The sequence below is a fragment of the Chanodichthys erythropterus genome, chromosome 24 (genome assembly GCF_024489055.1).
Source record: "Chanodichthys erythropterus isolate Z2021 chromosome 24, ASM2448905v1, whole genome shotgun sequence".
Taxonomy (NCBI): Eukaryota; Metazoa; Chordata; class Actinopteri; order Cypriniformes; family Xenocyprididae; genus Chanodichthys; species Chanodichthys erythropterus.
The window spans coordinates 9,652,580-9,664,825 of NC_090244.1; the positions used below are offsets into that span (position 1 = coordinate 9,652,580).

General features: G+C 39.4%; 2 protein-coding genes across 2 annotated transcripts; one reads left to right on the forward strand and one right to left on the reverse strand.

Annotated features, from left to right (window-relative positions):
- Window positions 1-81: 81 nt before the first annotated feature.
- LOC137015181 (protein NYNRIN-like) lies at window positions 82-5,300 on the forward strand. Its single transcript, XM_067379954.1, has one exon. It carries the CDS (start codon window positions 806-808, stop codon window positions 2,924-2,926), a length of 2,121 nt encoding a protein of 706 aa, XP_067236055.1. The 5' UTR covers window positions 82-805; the 3' UTR covers window positions 2,927-5,300.
- A 2,275-nt stretch (window positions 5,301-7,575) lies between these two features.
- ccl33.3 (chemokine (C-C motif) ligand 33, duplicate 3) lies at window positions 7,576-8,663 on the reverse strand. Its single transcript, XM_067380253.1, has 3 exons — window positions 8,481-8,663; window positions 7,964-8,078; window positions 7,576-7,815 (listed from the first exon to the last, which is right to left on the reverse strand). Exons 1-3 carry the CDS (start codon window positions 8,548-8,550, stop codon window positions 7,749-7,751), a joined length of 252 nt encoding a protein of 83 aa, XP_067236354.1. The 5' UTR covers window positions 8,551-8,663; the 3' UTR covers window positions 7,576-7,748.
- Between the last annotated feature and the right edge of the window lie 3,583 nt (window positions 8,664-12,246).

A 12,246-nucleotide genomic window follows, 5' to 3' on the forward strand; every position in this document is an offset into this window, starting at 1 on the left:
AAATATCTTGCACCGTCCAATAAAACACCATTTTTGGATTATGCAGTAACTTTTTGTACAGCACGTCATTTCCTTTTCCACTCCAACTGGTTGGCTTCCCTACATATGGTGTCAGAAGTGGGATCCTCTCACCAGTGAGTGACGTGCCTGTGTGGATTACTGCCCTGCTGACATGCCACCCAAAACTAGGACTCAGCCTGTGGAGGGCACAGATGCAGAGGTGGGTCAAGGTGCTGTTGGAGGTGTTGCAGAGGAGCGATTGCGGCCTATGGAAGTCCCAGCCACAGGGGGAGATGCTGCCATCACAGCACTGGCACGGGATGAAAAGCAGGAGAGAGAGACTACTCGCCGTGAACAAAATTACAAGGTCCTCAGTCACCAAGTCACCCAAATGCAGCTAGACATGGAGCGGACAAGATATGGAGCTGAAAGGCGGGTGATAGACCATGAAGCTCGAATAGCCAAGCTGGAGGACGGTGATGATATTGAGCACTACCTAACCACTTCTGAAAGACTTGCAGAGGAGTATCAATGGCCAAGGGAAGACTGGGCCATCCGCCTTATTCCCTTGTTAACAGGCAAGGCCCAAAGTGCTTTTGTGGCTATGAACCCCTCATAAACCAGAAACTATGACCAAGTGAAAGCTGCAATTCTAAAAAAATATGAAATCAGTGCAGAGACATACCGGTTAAGATTTCGGTCCCTTAGTACCCCTGCCGATGAGACTCCTACAGAACTCTACATCAGACTGAAGGACTTGTTCTCAAAATGGGTACACTATGAGCAAAGTAATAAGAGGGACATTATGGAGACCCTTGTACAGGAGCAGTACCTGCGAGTGTTGTACCCTGAGGTGAGGACCTGGGTAAAGGAGAGAAATCCTGAGACTGCCGCGGAGGCGGCAACAATGGTCGAGGCCTACATTGCCGCACGGAAGGGACCAGGAACTACCCGATATGCTGGCATCCTACACTCTTTGAAGGGTAAGTTTGAAGGGTTGGGGGTGGGTTCAAACTCTCAAAGTGGTCCTAAGATCTTTAGGCCCTCTCATGCTAAAGCCCCAACATCCTCCCCAGAGCCTCAGACAACAGTTAAGGGAGAGAGTGTTGTATGTTATAACTGTGGTGAGCCAGGTCATACTAGGCCCTTTTGCCCACTCAAAAAGCCCAAGACAAGTGGTCTTTGTTACGTGCCCCGGCCAGAACAGTTACAAACGCAGCCCGATCGGGAGCCAGTCATCACTGTACTGTTAAATGGTAAACCCCTTTCAGCTTTGGTGGACACAGTTTGTTCCCATACGCTGGTACAGGCACGATATATACCCAGAGATTCCTGGAGTGAAGGAGACACAGTAACAGTGTGTTGTGTGCATGGTGATAGCACCGAGTTGCCTACTGCTGAGGTGTATATGGAGGTCTGTAATCAGTCATATCTGATGAATGTTGGTGTTGCAACCAAGCTGCCCTATCCTGTCCTGTTAGGTACTGACTTCCCTGCGCTAGCTGATTTGGTGCAAGAGACTGTATGGTGTGGCATTGTTACAAGAGCCCAAGCAAAGCAGCTTAAGCAGGTTCCACAGCTCCCAGAAACAACCCCAGACACATTGCAAGAATTGCCCTTTAGCTCTGAGACTAGCCTAGGTGAGTCGAGGCCTACAGAGCAGGAAAGACTGCAGAAACGAAGGGAGTGGGTAGAGGAGTTGTTGGAAACTTCAGAGCAAGCTGAGGTAGGGGTAGAAGAACCCGAACTCACTGAAACTGACATAGTTGTCCCTGGTAACCTAGCCCAGCTTCAGCGTGATGACTCAACCTTAACTGAATGTTTTAAACAGGCTGAGGGAAATGAGGGTGTTGTATCTCTGTTTGGTGAGACTTTTGTGGTGCAAAATGGTCTTTTGTACAGACAGAGTAAAGAAGATGGGCTACAGCTGATAGTACCTAAGACATACAGAAAGGAGGTATTAGAACTCGGGCATTCTATTCCCTGGGCAGGTCACTTGGCTTTTATGAAGACATTAATGCGAATTGCCAAAAGGTTTTACTGGCCAAAGATGTACAGTGAGGTTAAAGAGTTCTGTAAGTCATGTCCAGAGTGCCAGCTCACTACTGGCCGTACCCCTGCCTATGCACCACTCATACCACTTCCTGTAGTTGATACTCCTTTTGAGCGAATAGGAGTTGACATAGTTGGGCCTGTGGAGAAGAGTCAGAGAGGGAACAGATTTATCTTAGTCATTTGCGATTACGCTACCAGGTACCCTGAGGCATACCCACTACAAGAGGTCACAGCTAAGCAAATAGCCACTGTACTCCTACGATTTTTCTCGCAGGTTGGCATACCTCGGGAAGTGCTCACAGATCAGGGCCCAAACTTTATGAGTTACACCCTACAAAAAGTATATCAATTGCTGGGCATAAAGAGAGTACGAACCACCCCGTACCACCCTCAGACTGATGGTCTTGTTGAACGCTTTAACCAGACCTTGAAGTCCATGCTGAGGAAGTATGTTTCTGACACTGGTAAGGACTGGGACAAGTGGCTTCCATTCCTCCTGTTTGCATATCGGGAGGTGCCCCAGGCATCTACAGGTTTTTCGCCATTCGAACTGCTGCATGCTCACCAGGTCAGAGGGCCTCTGGATGTATTGAGAGAGGGCTGGGAGGCCACTGATAAACCAGGCAAGAAAAACATTCTCTCTTATGTGTTAAAGATGAGAGAGCATCTGCAGAAGACAACAGCCCTTGCACGAGAAAACCTTCAGCATTCTCAAGCACGCCAAAAAGAGTGGTACGACCGAACAGCCAGATCCCATACGTTTGAGCCAGGTGAGAAGGTCTTGTTACTATTACCAACGAGTGAGCATAAACTGTTGGCTAAGTGGCAGGGCCCCTACCAAATAAAACGGAAAGTGGGTCCTGTGACATGAGATTGAGATCCCATCCAGGACCCAGCCCTTGCAAATCTTCCATGTCAACATGTTGAAGAAGTGGTATGCTCGTTCTACACCACCCGACCCTACATCTGAGGAGATAGCTGGAATAGCAACAACCTTGTTCGTGAGATCGGTGGAGGGAGAAGAGGAAATAGAGGAACAATATCTGCCTGGTTCGTCAGGGCAACAGTCAGCTGAGCCTTGAGCACCTGGAAGATGAACAAAGGCAGGAACTTCTACAGTGCCTGCCTGCACAACTCTTTAGGGAGACACCTGGCAGAACAGGCGTGATCCATCATCACATCACTCTCAAAGATCCCAAACCCATTCGTCAGCCAGTATACCGGGTCCCAGAGAGACTTCTGCCAGTTATGAAGGAAGAGTTGGAGACCATGCAGAGTCTTGGTGTAATTGAGCCTTCATCCAGTGAATGGAGCAATCCCATTGTTCTAGTGCCCAAGAAGGATGGCAGTCTTCGATTCTGTCTGGATTTCCGCAAGCTAAATAGTGTGAGCAAATTTGACCCGTATCCCATGCCAAGGGTAGATGAGTTAGTGGAGAGTCTTGGAAGAGCAAGATATCTCACCACACTTGACCTCTGCAAGGGATATTGGCAGGTCCCACTAAGTCCAGAGTCAAGAGATGACTGCATTTAAAACACCCTTTGGACATTTTCAGTTCTGTGTCCTTCCCTTTGGGCTTCATGGAGCTCCCGCTACTTTCCAAAGGATGATGGACCAGATCCTCAGGGGGACTGAGAAATTTGCTGCTGCATACTTAGACGACATTATCATCTATAGCCAAACTTGGCAGGAGCATCTGGATCATCTGAAGGACGTGCTACTAAGAATTAAGAATGCTGGTCTAACCATCCGCCCAGACAAATGCACCCTAGCCAGGGCTGAGACACAATACCTAGGGTATGTGCTGGGTCATGGAGTAATACGTCCACAGGTGGGAAAAGTGGAGGCCATCAAGAATGCAGAACGACCGGTGACCAAGAAACAGGTCCGTTCTTTCCTGGGACTTGTGGGGTGGTACAGGCGTTTTATTCCGAACTTCTCTGAAAGAGCCTTTGCCCTAACTGATTTAACAAAAAAAGACAAGCCGAATAGAGTTAACTGGACGCAGGACTGCAAGAAGGCTTTCCAGGACCTAAAGGACTCCTTATGCACCGAACCTGTTCTACAGAGTCCCGACTTTGAAAAAACTTTCACTGTGCAGACCGATGCATCTGAGCATGGCATTGGGGCTGTACTACTTCAGGAAGGTCAAGGGCAGCTCCAACCAATTGCCTACATCAGCAGGAAGTGAATCCAGGTATTTTACGGTTGAGAAGGAGTGTCTAGCAATTAAATGGGCATTTGACTCTTTAAGATATTATTTGGTGGGACGCAAATTCAAACTTGAGACTGATCACAGGGCATTGGCCTGGTTAGGCCAGATGAGGGACACAAATGCCCGTATCACTAGGTGGTTTTTAGCCATCCAGCCATTTAACTTTGAAATTTTGTATAAAACTGGGTCACAGAATTGTACAGCAGATTACCTCTCTAGGACACCTCAGGTGTCTGAGGAAGGGGGGAGAAATGTCACAGGTTAACCTGTTGACTCTAAATTCGGACTTTGGACAAACAAACCCCTTTCACTTGTACTAAGCATTGCCGGCAATATTAACATCTGTGTACACATTAGGAAGGTGTTAGGGAGTTTTTGTTTTGTTCAGTCTAAAATTTTTAACTGCTGTGTTTTGTTCTAGTTTTCTATAGTTTGTTTTCTTATGTTAGAGAAATGCTGACAAACTTAACAGAATGCCAGAACACAATAATTCATGTGATAATTACCTTTTATTTTCCCTACAAATTTTTCACAAACCTTGTTGCAAGTTAAACTTACCGATTCACAAACACACCCTGTACAACCAAACCCTTCCCCTAGGTCAAACTGTGTTTTAAAGCAGCAGCCACGTCACTTCCTGTGGAAGCTACCATTTTGGTGTGATGTCAGAGGGGGAGAATATATGAACAAATGTTTTTGCCATTTAATTGGCAGTTAAACTCTTTTTCTGTTAATGTTTGCTGTATTAGCTGTTTGTTAGTTTGTCTTGCTGAGTTGGATTACTATATTATGTAATTTAAGTGTTACAAACATAAAAGTCTGTTTCTATTAATTGGTATGCCCTGTAGGTGGGGTTTCAGCCTATAAATAGGCTTGCTAGCTGAGAGGATTTCAGTTCTGGTCATGGACTCAGAGAAATAACATGCTGAGCAGTGTTGCAAACTTGGGCCGTTTGGTTTTGCCAAAATTAGCACATTGTTGCTGTTTTGTTTCTTTTTGTACAGTTTTTATTTAATTTTTGTTTTTCCTGCACTGTAAATATCTTGCACCGTCCAATAAAACACCATTTTTGGATTATGCAGTAACTTTTTGTACAGCACGTCATTTCCTTTTCCACTCCAACTGGTTGGCTTCCCTACACCTTACATCAGTCATTTTCTTTCAATTACACCCACGATCAAAAAATAACTACTGGGTAATTTGTTAGTTTGAGAACACAATGAGTTTTTTGGCACATGCATTAAGCAGGGAACGCAAATATTTATTTGGATAACTTTAAATAAAAAGAGACCATAATATTGCATCCTATAATGTTTTCAATGGCATTTGGATAAGGGTGTTATACGATCTTCCAAACAGCAGTAGGCGCTGTCTCGAAAAATGAGGGGACTGAGAATGCGGGATTCTGGGTGCGGGAGTGTAGATGCAGCAGGCTCCGAGTCTGCTATTACAGCAAGCAAGAACAACAGCAAAAAATGGCAGATGGAGCAATAATAACTGACATGATCCATGATTACATTATATTTTTTGTGATATTTGTAAATTGTCTTTCTAAATGTTTCATTAGCATGTTGCTAATGTACTGTTAAATGTGGTTAAAGTTACTATCGTTTATTACTGTATTCACGGAGACAAGAGCCGTCGTTATTTTAATTTTTAAACAGTTGCATACTGTTCATAAACACAACTTCATTCTTTTATAAATCTCACCAACAGTGTGTAATGTTAGCTTTAGCCCGTTAGCTATGAAGCATAGGCTCAAACTCACACAGAATCAAATGTAAACATCCAAATAAATACTATACTCACAGGAATCGATGCATGCATGGAGCATGAATGACGAACACTTTGTAAAGATCCATTTTTATATTAGCTGTGTGAACTTTGTTTATGCTGGTTAAGGCAGTAAAGAGCTCGGGGGCGGGGGAGCGCGAGATTTAAAGGGGTCGCGCACTGAATCGGTGCATATGGCTCAAAATAGGCAGTTAAAAAAATTAATTAAAAAAATCTATGGGGTATTTTGAGCTGAAACTTAACAGACACGTTCAGGGGACACCTTAGACTTATATTACATCTTGTTAAAACTGGTTCTAGGGCACCTTTAATGAGTTTATCACCACTGTGTCTTTGATTGGATCTGTTCTCTTTGGCAGGGTCGGCTTTGGGAATCATTTGCTGGCATGGGCTTAGAGAAGGGGGTGTGTGTGGGGGTGGGGGAGTCGCTGGTCCTGTCACACCATACCTGTTAATGAGACAGAACAAAAATGCATTTACTTAGAAAGGAGATGGTTCTGAACAATAAACAGTTTTGGATTCAAATGTTGCAAGTTGACAAAACTCGCGTTTCATTTTCCAAGCCGCATCTGTTAAAAAAACAGAAGGGAAAAAACTTCACATTTGACACAAGTTTGTTTAAATTGCTCTGACAAAACGTGTTGTGTGGAATTTGTAAGTCTTTTTTAAAACGGAAACCATCTTTCAGAGATTAGAGAAGCTTGAGCTGTTGGTGAGATAAAAAACAACACTGATCTTCAGAAAACAACAGATTTTACACTAACTATGAGTTATTTCTCTGCAGAACAACTGTATCCTTGTGTTAAGTTTTGTGCACCTTAATAAATCTATAAATAAATCATCTAGACTCCAAGAGAACCTACTTTGAGCCTCAGAAGTTCAGGCCAGCAGCAGGACCATCCAGATCCCCAGATAAACACAAGATGTCTTCATGTTTCTGACCTGAAGTTGATCTTCAGGCTTTGATAATGAGTTTTTGGAGATGTCTGAGTGAGTCACATTTACTTCATGTTTAAATGCTTTCTGACATTACAGAAATTCAGATCTGAGGTTTGATGAATGTGATGAATATGTTGAACCCCACCTAGTTCTTGGACCGACAACCTCAAAAGAATATTCTGGTTGAATGTTTGTTGTTTTAATACAAAAAGTATTTAAAAGATGTTTAAATCTATTACTAAGCTGATCTGAAACCAGTTTATTTCATTTTAATAGATTAGACCTGGAATTTTAGCTGATGGGGCTCAGTTCATTATATTAAAAATATCTTATTTTATACAAAGGGTATACCTTTTAGAATCACAAACTCTTACTTTTTCAGCTTTATATTTATGCAAACGTGTTTCTTTATTTGCATATTTGCAGTTAATTTCTTTTTTTCCCTCCATGTTATCTTCTGTTATTCTTTGTGCCTATCGACATTATTATACATGAGATGTTTTGCTGATGAGAGTCATACTGTCTTTTACATTATTTTTTATGCACACATTGACATGAGTCTGACACCAGGTAATCTCTGTGCTTTTTATTATTCATTTGCATAGATTGAGCGTGAAATGACAACAGGTTTAACATTCAGCATCTTGCAGTATTAATAAGGAGATGCAAAAATACATTTAATAAGAAAAGGCAGTTGTGTAAAGCAATAACAGTATTATTGTGTGAACGTGTTGCATTTTCATTTCTAAAGATGCTTCTTTATCCAAGCCTCGTCTGGATTCACACAGAATTGGGTTTTAGGTGTCGTAACACTGAGGGGGGAAAAAGTGCACATTCACATTTATTTTGTTATTGCTAGCATATTCGCAAAATAATTTTTATCATTTGTCTACAATTAAAAATGAGCTTATGACAATTTTTCTAAATTATAGCCTATATTTTAGAGTTAAATATACTTACACAATGCCTGCGACTGGACAGTTTGAACGTGTCCTCACAGCACTCACAACTTTACTGTCTGGAATTGGGAAGTCGATAAAACTGAAGCAACACGTCTGAGGAACTGCGACAGCTTCTGTTGGTGAGATAAAATGTATATCTTATATATATATATATATATATATTTTAGGACAGAATTGGACCATAATGTGTTGATATATGTCCTTCAAAATAAAGGTCCTTTGTAGTTCTTGATGTTAATTTGCAGAATCTTCAGATCATCATATTGGTTTCTGGGTTTCTTTTATGCATCATATGTCATATGTTTTCTTTGAAACTTGAGAATACAAAGTTTGTTGAGGAACTTGCAAAGACTGTACAATTCTTTTGTTTCTAGTTTCTAATTCTTTTTGTTTCTAGTCAATTTTTAAGAGTGAAATATCACTTTAAATGTATGTGCAATTAAATTATTATGGCCTATATGTCCATATACATAAGAATTTAGTCAAGAGCAAAACTACATTTCAAGAGAACTTACGTTGAGCCTCAGAAGTCCAGGCCATCAGCAGGACCAGCCCGAACACCAGACACAAAGAAGATGCCCTCATGATTTCTGATCTGAAGTTGATCTGGAAACTTGATAGTTGTTGTAGATGTCTGAGACAACCCGAGCCTGCTTCACGTTTTTAAGCGCTTTCGGACGTGAAGCAAAATAGAAACTCGGATCTGTGGTTAGATAAGGACATGTACTGCAGCCCCCACCTCTTCTTCAATGCCTACACGGATAATCACATTTGCTATATTGGCTTTCTGCTTTTTGCAAGAAGAGATTGTGAGGTGATAAAATGCAGATGTCACAAGTTTACAGCAATGATACACATCTTCAGACAGTACAGTTTTTTTGCTGATGCCCATACCAGAAAGTGTCATACTTATTCAATTTATGTACGTTTTACTTGTTTAACATTCTGTGTAAAATTATTTTTGCATTACTCTTGTATGTCTAAAACGCCTAAAGACTCATCTATTCCGTGGTAAATTCATGATTTGACCTTTTCCACCTGTCAGCATTTGGAAAATGGAAAAAAAGTACATGCCCACTGCATTTATTTTCAATACGCAAATATTAAACTATATAAAAACGTGTTGAAATAAATAATACTTTGTGTATAATAACTTTCAATTATAATTTAACAAAAAAAGAACACTTAATAGTAATATTTAATTCACACCATCTAATGTTTTCTCATTACTTTAACTCGTCAAAATAATTTAAACAATTTCAACTTTTTTAAAAATTTTAAAATTAGCTTAATATAATTTCAGTTGAAATGACTTGCTGATTCAACTTAAAAAATTAAGGTAGAACTGCACTTTTTAAGTTTTTAAGTTGAAATAGGTGGAATTTGTTACAGTGCAGATATGAATATGCATCAATTTTTCATGGAATTAAAAAGTTTCAGCGCAAATATGAATATACTTAGTGAACTATAATTATTTATGTATAAATATGATATATATTATTTAATCATATGCTATTTGCTAATAATTTCTAATTAAAAAAATTATGATTTTATTTTAAACCTTATTTAAACATTATTATAATTATTATGTTATATACTACTAATAATTTTTAATTAAAATTGTTATATTTATTTTCTATATAAAAAAGTAGCTTATTTACATGATTATCAGATTATTTAAATTTCATATTTAAGTTTTTTTTTTGTTTGTTTGTTTTTTTTCCTACGTGTTTTTGTAGTGGTTTATTTAGTGCCCTTGTGGAAAAAAAAAAATAAAAACCAAAAATAAAAAAACCCTATTATCAAACTGTGTCATCTACGTTCTGTCTAGAATTAATCTGGTGAGGTTTATTCCACTAAGATGTTTCTGTGTTAGCATTTCACGCCATCCATATGAATTTTCAACTTTCTTTTAAGAAATCATGATTGGTTTATAACAGTTAAACTCTTTACATGCATGGTCGTTCTCTCAAAACCATACACAGTCGTGTTAAGTTGTAAGAAAAAGTGATGCATCTCAGCAAGCATCTGCGCAACCTGATAAAGATCTAGTTCTGTACTTTCAGCCTGTGGTTTGTTTTACGATATGTACCCTCATTTTCATATGCAGCAAATGACATATATGCAAATATTGATGTGTAAATGTATTATGTATATCAATCACATAATCGTCTTTACCTCACAAACGGTATATGTATATATGTTTTCAGCAGTTTTCATGTTTATCCTGACATATAAAACAATACATCTGGAAATGTTTGATAATGAATTAATAATATCTTAGCAGGTCTACGTGATATTTTAATCTATCCATAACTGATTCAGCAGAACATCAAAAACCCTGAGGAACTACCAACAGTGTGTGATATATTTAATTTCTTAAGTGTCATGAAAAAAAACTGGCATGCTTTGTAAATGTAAAGCATGACTCATTTTGTCTTTGAAGAATCTGAATCAGAATGAGTTTTGTCAAGTATATGCCTACACATTCAAAGTGTGTAAGAGGTTAGAAATCAATGTACCAAACCCTTGTTAGTCACACAGGCATTTGTTTAGAGACTTAACTGTCTCTGTATATTGTTCTTCTAGGTTTATCAGCTTTCAGCATTTAATGCAATGCTCTCTTAATGTTACTGCATACAATCACAGTATAAAATCCACTTAATCTAAATTCACATTACGTTGTAAAAATAAGACGTTTTCGCTTCAAATTAGAATTAGCCTAGTTTAATCAGTTTTCACCACAGGAGCAGAGCGGAACCTTTAGTTCAGTGGAACAGACACTTACCATCTGTTTTCTGAGAAACATATCCTTCTGAAACTCTCGCCTTCATTTCACAAATATTCTGCGGTGGCTATTTGTTGCTCAGCGATTTTGCTGTTAAAGTTTGCACTCTCTTCATTCACTATATAGAGGAAAAAACTTGCAAACAAACAAACAAATAAATACATAAATAAGGTAAAACTATATTTAGGAGTTTAAGTACGTACACTGTAAACCCGGATAAGTTCTACTAACTCAAAAAACTTGAGGGAAATGATTGCCTCTATTTTCTTAAGTTTGCAAACTTAAATATCATTAGTAAGTACGGTTTGGTATGGACCTCGGTTTTGAAGTCATGGTTCGGTACGGGTTTGGTACAGGGTGAGAAAACAAAACACTTTTTTTATTATTAAACAATGTTTTATTGAACCAACTATGTCTCTGTCTTTAAATTTATTCAATTATAATTACAATTTTCTTAAGGATCTCTGCTAATGCTGTAAACTATTATGGAGCCTTTACTTGCACATTACTAAAGGTTAACAACAGAGCCCAAATGATTAAATCTATTTATTTTTAGACATAATCATCACCACTCAAATAATAATAAAAATGTATGTATTGTAAGCATGTAAATTACATGCTTTATTTAGGCCTTACATTAACTAACAGGTTAAAGGTGCCCTAGATTCAAAAATTGAATTTACCTTGGCATAGTTGAATAACAAGAGTTCAGTACATGGAAATGACATACAGTGAGTCTCAAACTCATTTATAAAGGTTCATATAATGTGATATAAGCTCATTGTTTCCTCCTTCTTATATAAATCTCATTTGTTTAAATGACCTCCGAAGAACAGGCGAATCTCAACATAACACTGACTGTTACGTAACAGTTGGGGTGTACGCCCCAATATTTGCATAATGCCAGCCCATGTTCCCAACATTATAAAAGGCATTAGACAAGGGCAGTCAGTAACGTCTGGAGCAGAGTTTCCGCTAGAAAAAAATGGTGCCGGTCAAAGTGACCGGCAGAGGTTTCGTTTTCCGGACATTTTGATGATATGCTGGTCAAATATCGCCTCTTAATTAGTCAAGTTGAGGAAAACTGAAAGCAGTTTATGTAACTTAAAAAATTACATAATCAGGCCGTATATGCAACATGTTTATTAGCCTAAATTTCAAATAGACAGAAAAAAACTCAAATTATTCGACCCTCTTGTGAATCCGTTGCGTCGTCCTGCCTTTTCGCAGCGCGAACAGAACATTTTTCCGTTACCATCAACTACCTCACATCTTAGCCATGGGAACTTGTCACTCCATTCCGACCGATACGCCCTACACTTCGGCTTTTTCTCCGGTGGTGGCGGAGCTGTCTGGCTCTGGACATCTGAGGCTTCAAGTGTTCCTGATTCAGTATCCTCCTTCGCGTCAGGCCTCTGAAAAAAACTTTTTTCTAGTCTGCCTGGGCCCTGGCCATATTTGAAACGTCTCTCAATAGTTCATGGTTTAGGTCT

Coding starts and splice junctions, on each gene's coding strand:
- LOC137015181 (XM_067379954.1), top strand. CDS start 806: ATGGAGACCCTTGTACAGGAGCAGTACCTGCGAGTGTTGTACCCTGAG.
- ccl33.3 (XM_067380253.1), bottom strand. CDS start 8,550: ATGAGGGCATCTTCTTTGTGTCTGGTGTTCGGGCTGGTCCTGCTGATG. Junction 8,079..8,480: donor CTGGACTTCTGAGGCTCAAC/GTAAGTTCTCTT, acceptor TCTCACCAACAG/AAGCTGTCGCAGTTCCTCAG. Junction 7,816..7,963: donor TGTCCAGTCGCAGGCATTGT/GTAAGTATATTT, acceptor TTCCCCCCTCAG/TGTTACGACACCTAAAACCC.